The 13,335-nt window shown below is 45.4% G+C and overlaps 1 protein-coding gene across 1 annotated transcript; it reads left to right on the top strand.

The window, feature by feature from the left end:
• Window positions 1–25: 25 nt before the first annotated feature.
• sec62 (SEC62 homolog, preprotein translocation factor) lies at window positions 26–13,144 on the top strand. The gene is made up of 8 exons (XM_030363219.1): window positions 26–94; window positions 3,186–3,294; window positions 5,902–6,007; window positions 6,865–7,108; window positions 7,487–7,582; window positions 8,147–8,207; window positions 8,410–8,529; window positions 9,569–13,144. The coding sequence occupies exons 1-8, from the start codon at window positions 59–61 to the stop codon at window positions 10,336–10,338; spliced, it is 1,542 nt and encodes a 513-aa protein (XP_030219079.1). The 5' UTR covers window positions 26–58; the 3' UTR covers window positions 10,339–13,144.
• The last annotated feature ends 191 nt before the right edge of the window (window positions 13,145–13,335 follow it).

Here is a 13,335-nt window from a genome sequence, read left to right on the forward strand (position 1 = left end):
ATAGTACTCACAATGCGCATGCGCGTACACGTCAGAAGAAGAGCTGAGTTGGAGGATCATGGCGGAGCGCAGGAGGCACAAGAAGCGGATCCAGGTAACATCTTTCCCCTAAAGCCTCTTGCGGGCGAACCAAGCGACAATTTATAGAAACATACACGACTTTACAAACGTTCTCATGACATATCACGACCACAACCAGTCCAAGTGTTTACCTTCTCAGGCGAATAGATGAGCGCACAGTATAGCTAACTACGCTAGCTTTAGCTGTTTGGACAAACTGTGCCAATGTTTTTATTTTTGAAAACTTGTTGAAGCACGTTTAGGTTCCCACAAAGGGCCTTGAAAACGCCCTGGGGTTCAAAATGCGACAGCCGCCGCTTCAAGCTCGCTAGCAGGCGAGCTTCTCTTGTGTCCAAACACAAGACAAGTGCATCCATTTCAACTGGTTGGAGAACGTTAGCCCGCTAATCTGCGTCAGATCCTTCCCTCTCTGCGCTACACACGTTAATTACACCGCAAATAAACAACTCTTCAGTAAACACCGGCTACAGCTGCAGTGCCAACCGCACAGAAGGAAAGACGAGGCCTGCGTCTCACAGATCATGGCAGATAATGATCTTCATTAGAGAACGTCAAACGTGTTACTCTGTAAAAATACTTAAGTCAGGATATCGGAAAGAGGCCATTGCATGACATGCCTGCATCATAACGAGGCCGGCATTATACAATAGTTAACATGTGTTGGGTTGCACAACAGTACAGCCTCTCCTAGTCTCTATCGCATGGTCTGATACAGGGGAAGAGGTATTCACGAAATGAAGCATTGCTATTCATTTACATTTTGAGGTGGTTGGTTTTCTTGTTTACATTGTGGCTGCTGTGTTATTTTGACATGTTTGCGTGCTGCTTTGCAGTAAAATCTTCCACATTAAGATATGTTGTGTTTGGTCCTAATACATTTTTTGCACGGTGCAGCAGTTTCAATCAACTGTTGTACATAGTTTCTCCTGTGTAATACTAGCCAACTAGCTTTGCATTCTGGGGAAATGGCCAAGTGCTGGCAAGCTGAGCTTGCTTTGTGGGCCCCCTGAGAGGGCTGTGTGTGTTGGTGTGTGACTGGTCTTTGACATAAGGGAGTAGATTCAAGATGATATCTGTGCGTTCTTTCCAGGTAGAATATATAGCCGTAGTCACAGGGGCCCTAACGGCTTCTGTCTCGCTCCCTCTCCCCCTGTCGCTCTCGCTCTCTCTCTCTGTCTCGCTCTCCCGCTCTCTCGCTGATGCCTGTGTGTTGACATGCAGGGCACCACTTCAGGTTGGCAGGCGGATGCTGGTCTTGGTACATCCACAGAGAGAACCCCACATCCCTGCTTTTGCCCTGATCAGCAGCTGTCTGTTAGCACCCGCTTGTGAACTCTACTATGCAGGCTCTCAGCATATAGACAGTTCAGCTAAGCTGACAAAGCACCTTTTTTTTTTTTTCTTCCATTTCCCATGTGAGCAAAATTAAGATGTGACATGTCCCAAATTGTACAGATTACTGTGTCTTTAACGGCCATAGGGTTTCTGCTGTAAAGTGGCTTGTCAGTGAAATGTCCTCACTTAAATATAAACCCAAGAGATTCTAGTTTATTTCCAAGAGGATAGAATTGATCTTTGATAGAAGTGGTTGGTATAGTATGAAACCCTATCAATACATTGATGCCACTATTCTGAGTCCCTTCCTAACATTTCTTAGGTGCTTGTAGCTCGAATAGTATAGCAGAGTGTAGGCTTGGGTGGTATCTTTTTTCACCTGGGTTTATGACGGTATTTGTGTAAACAATTAATAAAGCTGAGCTACTGCTTAAAAAAGTCATTGTATTATGTATGAAATTGTCTCTATTCTAATATGCAATATACCATCATCGAAGTCTTGCTTGCTTTTAAATACATCTGGCCTATAGAATTATGAATAGGACATAAGCGCCCTTCTTCCATAGATGTGGCCCAAATCGCAATAAGTAGGTTCTACTTGTGCAATCGTGTTGTTGTTTTTTTCAGAGTCAGCAAGTTCCACTAATGTACACATGGAAAGTATGTTTAACCTGGATTATATACAGCCTATATACGTTACAACCAGACCGGAGTTCCACTGGCAACGCTGTTTTTCTACAGCTTTTTACTGTTGTAGAGCTAGTGGGATGCACTTCTAAAGAGCAATTAAATTTAATGTATCCACATTAATGGTGTTTGAGTTAGGCTACTGTTTAGGGCAGTGTACTTTGTCATTAGCCTCTTGTGTAGAAACAATAACCGAACGATGACCAGTGCTGCTAGCTGACCGTCTCCATGCCTGATATAGTTCTCTAGACACCTTGGCCTCCTACCGGTGATGGCGTCTTCAGTTCCCTGCGTCTATATCGGTTGAATATCCAATATCGTTAGAACTTAAACAATTATATACTTTCAAACATGAGATGTGATTATTTTGATACACCACCACAAGGCAGTGTGCTGCTATAACTGTAACTTTCAGTTTCCCAGGCATCTCAGTCTGAAAAACAATCATGCAAATGTGAAGACTGTACTTTGAACTATTTAATTATATATCCTGCTTCAAAACATTGCCAAAACACATATCAACATGATAAAACATTTATTCATAAGATGTCGGGAAAAAGTTTAACAGAAAGAGGTGCGTTTGTATTTTTGACTGTATTAAATTTCATACCTTCTGTACTTCTAAATTCCTTGATACCGCCCCAACCTAGCATGAAGGATTAAAGAGGGCAATTGTACATCTAATCATATTCAGTGTTTTCCCTAGATTCCTTTTGCAGCAGTGGTGCTGTGAGTTGGTAACCTAGCAACGCTAGGGGGGGTCTGGGGGCATGCAAATCTATTGAAAAATAACCCTTTAAATGGTTACTTCTGGTGAGAACTTTTGAGAAGAATTGACACATTGAGCTTCCAGTTATGACACAACAACCAACAGAGTCGCGGTATCTGATGAGACCGGATCACTGTGCAAATGTGCCTCAAACTTGACGGAAACATATTTAGTTATTTGCAAAAAAAAAAGAATGTGCAGAGGCAGTGCGCCGCCACTGAATGCCTATAGGGGGAAACACTGAGTCGTCAGTGGGTATGTGAACGTACACGGGTACATTGTTGTGTGTGTGTGTACACATGTGCTCCTGCAGGAGGCGAGTGAGCCCACCAAGGAGGAGAAGGCGGTGGCCAAGTATGTCCGGTTCAACTGCCCAACCAAGTCCACCAGCATGATCGGCCACCGGGTGGACTACTTTGTCGGTCAGTCCTCTCGCCACCTCTTCATCTCTCTCTTTGTCGCACGCGCACGCACGACTTTTTCTCTGCTGATCAACACTACGAATGTTAGGCACGTAGCCGTGTAATAAGCGGGATAATGTATAAAACGTCGCTGGTCACTTTCGAAAATAAGCCTCTTCTCTTCAGGGCGAACAGGACACCGACGCGCAGCGGAGGTGTCCTGTCGGGGCTTATTTTCCCGATAATGACCGGCGTTCTATACATTATATTTATGATATTATATTAATTTAGCAGAGTAGGCCAAATGTCGGGTTGAAATCAGGCTCGGGCTCATAATTACAGGGCACAACAAGTAAACCCCCTCAAGCATTTTTTGTTAAAAATAAAAGTTTATTGATCTTCGAGAGGGTGTACTTGCATTATTATGCCATTATCATTATATTAGTTGAAAAACTGCAATATTATCGCAATAACTTTAGGGTAATCAATCGCCCAGAAAAAAATGTTATCGTGACAGGCCTAACCGAGCCTGGTATTGCAGTCTACCATACTGCATCAGTGTATGGGGGGGGGGGGGGGAGCCCAACTATATAAATATTTAACACCAGACCATATACATGCTGTGATAATGGCCGTAGTCTGTGCAATCAGGAGGAGTTACCACAAAATTATGTTTCAAACGTACAATCTGGTGTTACAGGCCCCACTTGATCGTGATTTCTACAGGCCCCACTTGACTGCCACAGTTTAATCCTAGTGGTTGAAGAGCAGAAGAAGTGTTAGATGAATTGAGTCAGATGAACTGACACAAATCTAAGTAGGACAAAACCTAAGTTGAACAGCTGAAGAGGAGGATGACGGTCTTTAATGTGCTGCGCTGCTTTATTTTGGTCTTTAGGGCAAACCTTCTGTTTTTGGGGGTCAGTGTCCATTTTATGTAGATTGTTATAGATTCTTTCTTTTATCGCTTCTCCATGGCTGTGACGCATCATATCAACAGCTTCTGGATCGGCTGTTTGTTTTAGTCCTATCCAAGTAATAGCAGGTGACAGATCCGGACATGTGTCTGGAAATGCTATCCTTTAATAAGCATAGCAGACTCTATATGGTCACCTGTATCATGAAGGGACAGTTACATTGTGGTGAGCTATGTAAAACGTACATGAGGGCAACATGCTAAAGAACAAAGTTGTGGCTCGAAATTCAGTGTTTGGAGTGATTGAGGCATTGATTTCCATTTCAAGTGCAGACTACCTTTACTTGAAAGTAATACTAGCAAAATATTTCTAAAATCCCGAGCCGAAAGCTGTTGACACAAATGGCAATTTTTCAGTGCAATGTACTCTGAAAGTGCCTGATATTTATTTTTAGTGTCGTTAGGGCTGGGCGATTAATCAAATTTTGATCGTGATTTCTATTTTAGCGTCGAACGATCAAAAATTTAACATAATCGAGTTTTTAAAAAAAAAAGAAGAGATTTATTTTATTTATTTATTTTATGTTTTATAGAAAGGGCAAAACAGCTGGATACATATCTTTATATTAGAGCTGTCAGTTAAACGCGTTATTAACGGCGTTAACGCAAACCAAATTTAACGGCGTTAATTTTTTTTATCGCACGATTAACGCAATTATTTTATAAAAAAAAAAAACTTTTTTTTTTTTTTTTTTTTTCTTTGGCTCAAAACAAAGAAGCAGTAGCCTGAATGCTATGTTCAAATGACATTTGTTCAAAGCAGTCGTTTAATTGCACTATAGGCTCTTTTTTTGTATCGTCCTGTTTTGATCAGTGTATATGCCAATGTTGTTAAAAAATCATATAATGTGTTGTTAAAAAAATCAATAAAAAATCATTTGCACAAGGCAAGCCGATGCACTTCACCATGTTGATAAGAGAATTAAAATGAGAAGAATTATGGGACAAAAAAATCAAGGGATATTTAGCATAGAAAAATAATTTGCGATTAATCGCGATTAATTAGAGTTAACTATGACATTAATGCGATTAATCACGATTAAATATTTTAATCGCTTGACAGCTCTACTTTATATTATTTTAGATTGGAACATTTTCTTTTAGACCATTTTGTGTATTTTTTGTTGTATAGTTCTCAGTTCCAAAGTTTTTTTTTAGGAGAGAAATGCTGAATAAATACAACATGTTTTCAAACTTAAAAATAATCGTTTGATCGTGATTTCAATATTGACCAAAATAATCGTGATCATGATTTTTCCCATAATCGAGCAGCCCGAACCGCCGTTATGCATAGGGATGCACCGATTCCCCTTTTTCTCAGACCAAGCACAAGTGCTTACATTTGGGCACTTGCCGATTCAGAGTACCGATGCTTAATACCATTACAGTTTAAAGGGACAATGAACCCACTGTTTAAGCACACCTTGAGTTCTTAAATAATGCGTTTGGGGCTGAGAGGTCTAGGAAAGAGGGATGGGGGCGTGTTATCGCCATGGTTACGGCACACGGCAACTTTGTCCTACCTTTCTTAGTACCTTTTGCTGTGCATGATCGGTGAATCCCTAGACACGCATGTCTGAATGCGTCCTTTCTTCCCTGATCCTGTGTCTAACCTCAAAACAACGCGCTGCTCCGCTCCATCTGCCCTGCAGCCTCCAAGGCTGTGGACTGTCTGCTGGACTCCAAGTGGGCCAAGGCCAAGAAGGGAGAGGAGGCCCTGTTCACCACCCGAGAGTCGGTGGTCGACTACTGCAACCGGTAGGCCGTGGACAGACCTCGCTGACACACAACCGCTCTCTGTACGCCCTGTTTGCTCTCATTTCAGACCCAATAACTGGAGAAATGTCACATTGGGGATATGCACAGCATGAATGGTTTTCTTTGTGTTTGGATGTGTTTTACAGAGATTTAGTTTAAGATCTGTTTTAGACGGTTACACTGTCCTAGACATGTAGTTTTAAGGCAGTTCCACTGTCTTAAAGAGATGTGTTTTTAGAATGAATTAGGTTAATGTTTGATTCGTAGTAAACTTTTCAAAGTGTGTTGTCTTAGGCCAGCTGTACGTCTGGTGCCTCTGTGCCAAAACGGGCCAAAGCAAACACAAGGCCATCTAACTGGCACACATTCGATTTATAGCGGAAAGCATGCCGTCTGTTGTTGTTTGATCACCTGTCTGGGGGAACACATGACCTTGAGCCACCAGAGCTATCAGAGGTGGGGGAGGGGGGGGGTTTGTATTAGCCTCACACCCCTGGCTAGAACCACTCTCTAGTATTTCTCAGTTTCAAAACACTTAAACAGTAGCATTATTATTTTATTTAAAATCAATCGTCATGTCTGCACTATGCTGGCAATAATTGATGTTGCGCACTGTTGCCAACTCTTCCAGTCAAAACAACCCGTGGTTGTCATTGTAGTTTCTGCCAACAGGTTTAATGAGCGTGTCCTAACTAGTGTACATCAGTGATCGCATTCGCCTGCATGCAAAACACTGCCAGCACTCAAAGCCCCTTCAGTCCTCCGTAGTGTGATTAGTTACGAAATGCTTGTTTTTGCTTAATAGTAAGTGCCTCAAAAACACGTGTTTAATCAGTGGTTTATGTTGTTGTTGGTAGACTCCTGAAGAAGCAGTTCTTCCACCGCGCTCTCAAAGTGATGAAGAAGAAGCCGGAGAAGGAGATCAAGAAAGAGAAAGAGAAGGAGAAAGAGAAGGAGAAAGAGAAGGAGAAAGAGAAGGAGAAGGAGAAGGAGAAGGAGAAGGAGAAGACCAAGGGGGACAGCAGCAAGGAGGAGGAGAAAAAGGGGAAAAAAGACAAAGAAAAGAAGAAGGACTCTGATGAGGCTAAGAAGGAGAAGGGCGTACGTACACACATTGCTGCCATTTTGATGCTAGACTCTTTACGCTATATCGTCGACTTGCTGCTTCTCGTACTATAACACACACTGCACATGGCAAAGGAATGCTAAAAGAAATACACTCGCATGCCAAATAGTCATACCTGTATTGTTTTGTCTGTCATCTTATCTTACCTTGTATCTGTCATCTCATCGTCAAGTAGACAAATGATCCAGATCCAGATCATCTGTCACCATGACCCCTAGCGATGGGCCTTATGAAGTTTCCATTTTGTCATCCATTGGCTTGGGCCATTACTGACGGGCCTTTGAAGGTTCACCACTGAATGCATGTGTGTGTATATGATGTGTAACGGCGCAGGGGTTGTGTTTTCTCTGCAGGACGACAGCCCCGGCTCCCCCAAGAAGAAGAAGGACGCGAAGAAGAAGTTTAAACTAGAGCCCCACGAGGACCAACTCTTCCTGGACGGAAACGAGGTAGAGAGACACTGAGAGAGGGAAGGGGGTGAGAGGGGGTGAGAGGGAGAGGGGGAGAGGGAGAGGGAGAGGGGGAGAGGGAGAGAGAGAGAGAGGGGTAGAGGGAGAGAGCGCGCGTGCATTTAATGCACACCTCAAGTGTCCAATTGCATGGTAAACCTTCAGCGTTGGCACTGAATGTGTTCTCGTAGAGAGTCGAAGCGACAATTGACCCCGACTTAGCGCTGAATGTTCTAGATGAACTCTGAACCCGGGGAAAGCCGACCTCTTGAGATGACTTATCTTTGACTTTGTAAACGTTGGTCTGCCTCGCTAAGCATCAATGCATGAGTATTTCCTCCCTTAATGTATATGTATGAGTGAGTCAGTTGGCCGGCTGATTGCCCTGTACAGCCAGCCAAACCTCGCTTTTGAAGCCCATCAGCGCGTTGACCGCTTAAGAATGGACATTCAGTCGCTGTAAAGAAGACCACAAAGGCATGAGAATACCGAAAGCCCATCGGAGCAGCCGTGGATGATTCATCTTGAGCCTGCCTCGGTAACGCTCTTCCCCGCTGTCCACAGGTGTTTGTGTGGATTTACGACCCGGTCCACTTCAAGACCTTTGCTATGGGGCTCATCCTCGGTGAGTCTGTGTGCAGAGGAGTGGGCTCTTTTACGTCTCTGTGCACCCCCCCCACCGCTGGGTCCTCAACGTGTGTGTGTGTGTGTGTGTGTGTGTGTGTGTGTGTGTGTGTGTGTGTGTGTGTGTGTGTGTGTGTGTGTGTGTGTGTGTGTGTGTGTGTGTGTGTGTGTGTGTGTGTGTGTGTGTGTCCGTCCCTCTCTAGTCATCGCGGTGATCGCGGCCACGCTCTTCCCCCTGTGGCCGGCTGAGATGCGCGTGGGCGTGTACTACCTGAGCGTGGCGGCGGGCTGCTTCGTGGCTAGCATCCTGCTGCTGGCCGTCGGTGAGTAGCGCTGGGCCACACGTACGTACGGGAGGATGTATGGAACGCCGGGGTGTTATCGGGGAAAACATGCCCAGGCAGGGCGCACCACCCCGAAGGTAGGCTTCAGATAAGCCGAGGTCGCTTAGCAACCGAATGCGCCGGGGTTGATAAGTTACCGGACTGCTTGTGGAGTGGTACGAGAGAGGTGAATCAGAGGCAAGGAATTCACTTTTCGGTCAATTATGCTTGACGACAAAAATAATTGACCGCCGAACATTGGGAAGGCCCATTCAAGTGAATAGAGCAGTCGACAGCATTAAGAAGAGCCGCGTTATGAGCAGGCATAAAGCACTTTGATAAACTAACTGAAGAACGACTATAAAGAACAGGGAAGACTAAGCTATGTTATACTGTGTACATGTTTGTGTTTGTGTATATCTAACAGGGTGTTAAAGCTAAGCTATGTTATACAGTATACATGTTTGTATAACAGGGTGTTAAAGCTAAGCTATGTTATACAGTATACATGTTTGTGTGTTTGTATATATCTAACGGGGGGGTTAAAGCTAAGGTATGTTATACAGTATACATGTTTGTGTTTGTATATATCTATTTGAATGAATGCACATTTTAAAATGATGCTCAGTCATAACGCACTTCTTCTCCTTTTTTATTCTTTTTTGAATACGAGTCTGCAAATGAGAAACGCTCAGAAAAGGCTTCCTTCTTGTATAATCTCCTACTTTGAATAAACGTTCTTCAAGCGTGTTTGTAAAAAGATTATACAGTAAGAGCTTGTTTTTGCATTATAAAATGCCAATTTGGTGGATTTATATGCAGAGGATAGCAGCAATGTAGACTGCTCATTTATGTTAATTTGTATTATTATGTATGATTTATTTGTGTTATGATTATTCTTCTTCTTAATATTATGTATAATTAATCGGATGATGATCATTTATGATTATTATTTTCATAATGATGTATGATTTTTTTGGATGAGGAAATTGCGCTAATTGATGATTGTGATTATTATTCCGATTCTGTGTGTCCGCAGCTCGCTGTATCCTCTTCCTGCTCATCTGGCTGGTGACGGGCGGCCGCCACCACTTCTGGTTCCTGCCCAACCTGACCGCCGATGTGGGCTTCATCGACTCCTTCCGGCCGCTCTACACACACGAGTACAAGGGCCCCCGCTCCAAGAAGGCCTCCGACAAGACGGACGCAGATGGGGACGCAGACGGGGACGGAGACGGGGACGGCGATGGGGACGGAGACGCCGACGCCGACGCCGATGCGGACGCCGCAGTCGCAGACGCCAGCGCCCCGGTGACCTCCACCACCGCCACCAGCAGCAGCACCTCCAGCCCCGCCCCCGCCAAGACACACAAGTCAGACAGCGACGAGAAGGACGGCGAGGAGGAGGAGGAAGAGGAGGAGGAGGAAGAAGAGGAGGAGGAGGAGGAGGATGAGATGGTGAAGCCAGAGTGTCCGGAAGAGTCGGGGGAGGGGGAGGAAGATGATCCCGAGAACAAGGAGGCAGGCGTATCAGGAGCGGCGGGAGCGGCGGGAGCGGCGGGAGCGGCGGGAGCGGCGGGAGCGGGAGCGGCGGCGGCGGAGCGCCACTCGGACACGGAGAGCGAGAGGCGCGAGGAGGACGGCTCGCAGCACAGCAACGGGAACGACTTTGAGATGATCACCAGGGAGGAGCTGGAGCAGCACACGGAGGAGGAGGAGGAGGAGGACGAAAAGGAGCAGGAGGAGGAGGAGAAGAAGAAAGAGGCAGAGGAGCGAGGAGGCGCGGAGACGAAGCCTCCCGGCTGTTAAAACTATAAACTCTATTCTCTTCATCACCAGTCCTCTCTCTCTTTACCTCTCTGTGTGACTCTGTCTCTGTCCCTTCCTTCGGGGCGGTATCCCCAGGACCGTCCTGCCCCCCCCCCCTGCTGAACACATCCGGTCTCTCCGTATCTCTTTCTGTCTCTCTGTACCTTCTAAGACCACCTTCTTCCACTAGACATGCAACCATACAGACCAGGTGTGAGCGAGGTTGGTGTTGGGGGGCGAGGACCACAACGGTGTTAAGGTGGAGCGACGATGACAATGGGGGGGGGGGGGGGGGGTGAAAGATGAAAGAAAACGAGTCGAATAAGGCCCACACAACGGGAGCCTCTTGGTAGAAACCCAAATCTTCACCGTCTTCTGCCTCTGGAAGGGAGGAGGGGGGGGGAAACTGCCATGATTTTTGTTGCCTGAGGAATGAACCTGTCTCCCTGATCACTTCCCCTCCCCCTCCCCCGCCCACCGCCCAAAGGCCACTTCCTGCCTCCTACATCACTTTAAACGGTTAATGTTCCCGCCTCACTTTGATTGGCGTTGCCTTGAGCGGCGTGCCCTCTGTGTGTTTGAACCATGTCGTCCGGTTCCTTATCTACGGAGACGCGCTGCCTGCTCCCTGCTCCCTCCTTCCTGTCGGTCAGTCCCAGTGTTCCTCAGGCAACACTTGAGCCGAGAGCGGACCAATAGAAACGTCTGTTTAAACTAATCTGAACCGGACCAAATCAGCCTGCTTTCCTCTCCACCCGATCTCCTGCCCAATACCGGGACCCGATCGCCCACCCACGTACCAGGACCTGAACCGCTTCCCTACCCCGTACCGGGACTAGGTCCCAACCCCCCCCACCCCTATACCAGGACCCGATCCCCCAACCGAGTGGGGGAGGCCCTTTGTCTCTCTGAAGGTGCTGAGATGAATGAGGGGACGCAGCGGGCCCTCTCTGTAAGGGACTCAGTCCAACATGGCGTCCACCTTTTGATGCAGCTCCATCCCTTTTTTTTTTTTTGGAAACTGCAGATTAGACGCGATTTCCTTTGATTTCTGTTGTCAGTTAATTGTTGTCCTACATAATTGTCAATATTCCGATTTACAACAGGGGGGAAAATACAAGAATTATGCCGTCAAAATCTAGTGCCAAATGAACATAGTACACCTTGGTATAATGTTACTATGCATGTTAAGCTCAAAGGATGCATTTCGGAAAAACTTTTTCGTTGGGTAACACTTAAAAAATGCCACATCCTAAACCTTTTTGTTTTTCTTTTTAAGCCCAGCAAAGGGTCCTAATATATTCAGTTTGATCTGAAAGACACAAGTCAAACGTGTCTGGACTGATTTCATGAGTTATCCCACGCCAACCGATCCATGAGTCCAGTGTTCTCTTTCTAGCTCAGGTGTGGAGAGGGGCGGGGCCTGAGGAGGCGTGGCTTTCTCTTCAGCCCCTCCCCCTGGCTGTAGTCTCCACTTGCCACCTACCACCTGAAATGACCAGGTCATCCATTTGAGAACCAATGAGGCGCCCAGTGGTGTTTAGGAGGCGGGGCTACACCTGTGGATCCAGGGTCTGCCACCACTTCCTGTGCTGACGCCATCTTCTGGCGAGGATTGCTGCATTTGTTTTAGTTTTTACTCACAGCGAGGATAATATTTAATTATATATATATATATATAAAAGAATTGTATCATTTATAAATGGATTTTATTGATATCATATATATATATATATATATATATATATATACACACCTGCATTCAGTCCGAGACATGGTGAAACAGCTTGTTCATTTTGAACAGTAATATCGTCAGTAACAGGAATTGGTTTGGTTTAGTTTACTTGCTTCTGATGTTTGAGTTCCTCCCCAGTAGCAAGCTAATTGGCCAATGATGGGATCCTCACGAGGGGCTTAATTGTCGATTTGTCGTCACTGTTATTCTGATGCTGTAACGTTGGATGTCACTAAACATTAATGTCAGTGGTATCAGAGTCGTCGCGTCGTTCGATACTGTACAGCAATGCTACGCGTGCCTCCCTCGCAGAACTAGTGAATCATTAATGGGCAGATTGGGCAACCAGTCGCTCACATTATGTTGACCAACATCTGCAGCTCCCCCCCATGACAATATTGCATAACGTGGCGAGTGCTTATGAAAAATGTGCGCGTGCGTGTCTAGACTCTTTTAGCGTAGAAACTCCAGACTTGTGATCATTTGAATGTCCAGAAGTGAAATCAACCCCCTTACTTGCTTGACTTGTCATTATTTTCTTTGTTTCCTCCCTCACTTTGAACGAACATTGGAACACTCTGTAGGACCTCCACAGCCTCAATTTCTCTCAAAACGCTCGGGAACCTCTTTTTTCAAGCCACTCCGCTCTTCACTTATTCTTATATCTTTGTTTGTTTGTTTTTTTTCGTTCTCGTTTTAGTTTTCATGTCTCTCTTCTTTCTGTGTCGCGGTCTTCTGGAAGAACCGTGCCAGTAGTAGCAGCACTCTGATGGTGTCGGAGCGTTCCATAGACACACAAGCTAATCTGTCCCTGAGTGTCGGTCTGTTGTGTGTTGTATTACTCTATTCTGCTGCTGCTGCTGCTGCTTCGCATCGTGTCGCTTTCTGAACATGTACAGACCCTTCCTGTTGGATCTCTGGTCGGGAAAACAACAGTTTCTCACCCACTTAGTGGTTTTGGATCGACGTCATTTCCCACCCAAGACTGTCTCATGCAATATTATGAGTAATTTAATTGGATGTCTTGAAATATATCTATATCTTATCATTGCAATAAAAATCTAGAAAGCAGCAGTGTCTTCTGATCATTGACTGTTGGGGGTGATGGACGGAGATATGTTGAGTTGTTGATTTAGATTATCACTGTTTTTGCCACCACCAATTAACTGATAATTGATTAATTGTAAAGCTGAGGTGTTAGACACGCCCACACATCAAAGTTGTGGTCCCAGTTTTTTCAGACTGCCGCCCACTAATTGATG

The sequence above is a fragment of the Gadus morhua genome, chromosome 8 (assembly GCF_902167405.1).
Source record: "Gadus morhua chromosome 8, gadMor3.0, whole genome shotgun sequence".
NCBI lineage: Eukaryota > Metazoa > Chordata > Actinopteri > Gadiformes > Gadidae > Gadus > Gadus morhua.

Coding starts and splice junctions, on each gene's coding strand:
- sec62 (XM_030363219.1), top strand. CDS start 59: ATGGCGGAGCGCAGGAGGCACAAGAAGCGGATCCAG. Junction 3,295..5,901: donor CCGGGTGGACTACTTTGTCG/GTCAGTCCTCTC, acceptor TCTGCCCTGCAG/CCTCCAAGGCTGTGGACTGT. Junction 7,583..8,146: donor TCTTCCTGGACGGAAACGAG/GTAGAGAGACAC, acceptor CGCTGTCCACAG/GTGTTTGTGTGGATTTACGA.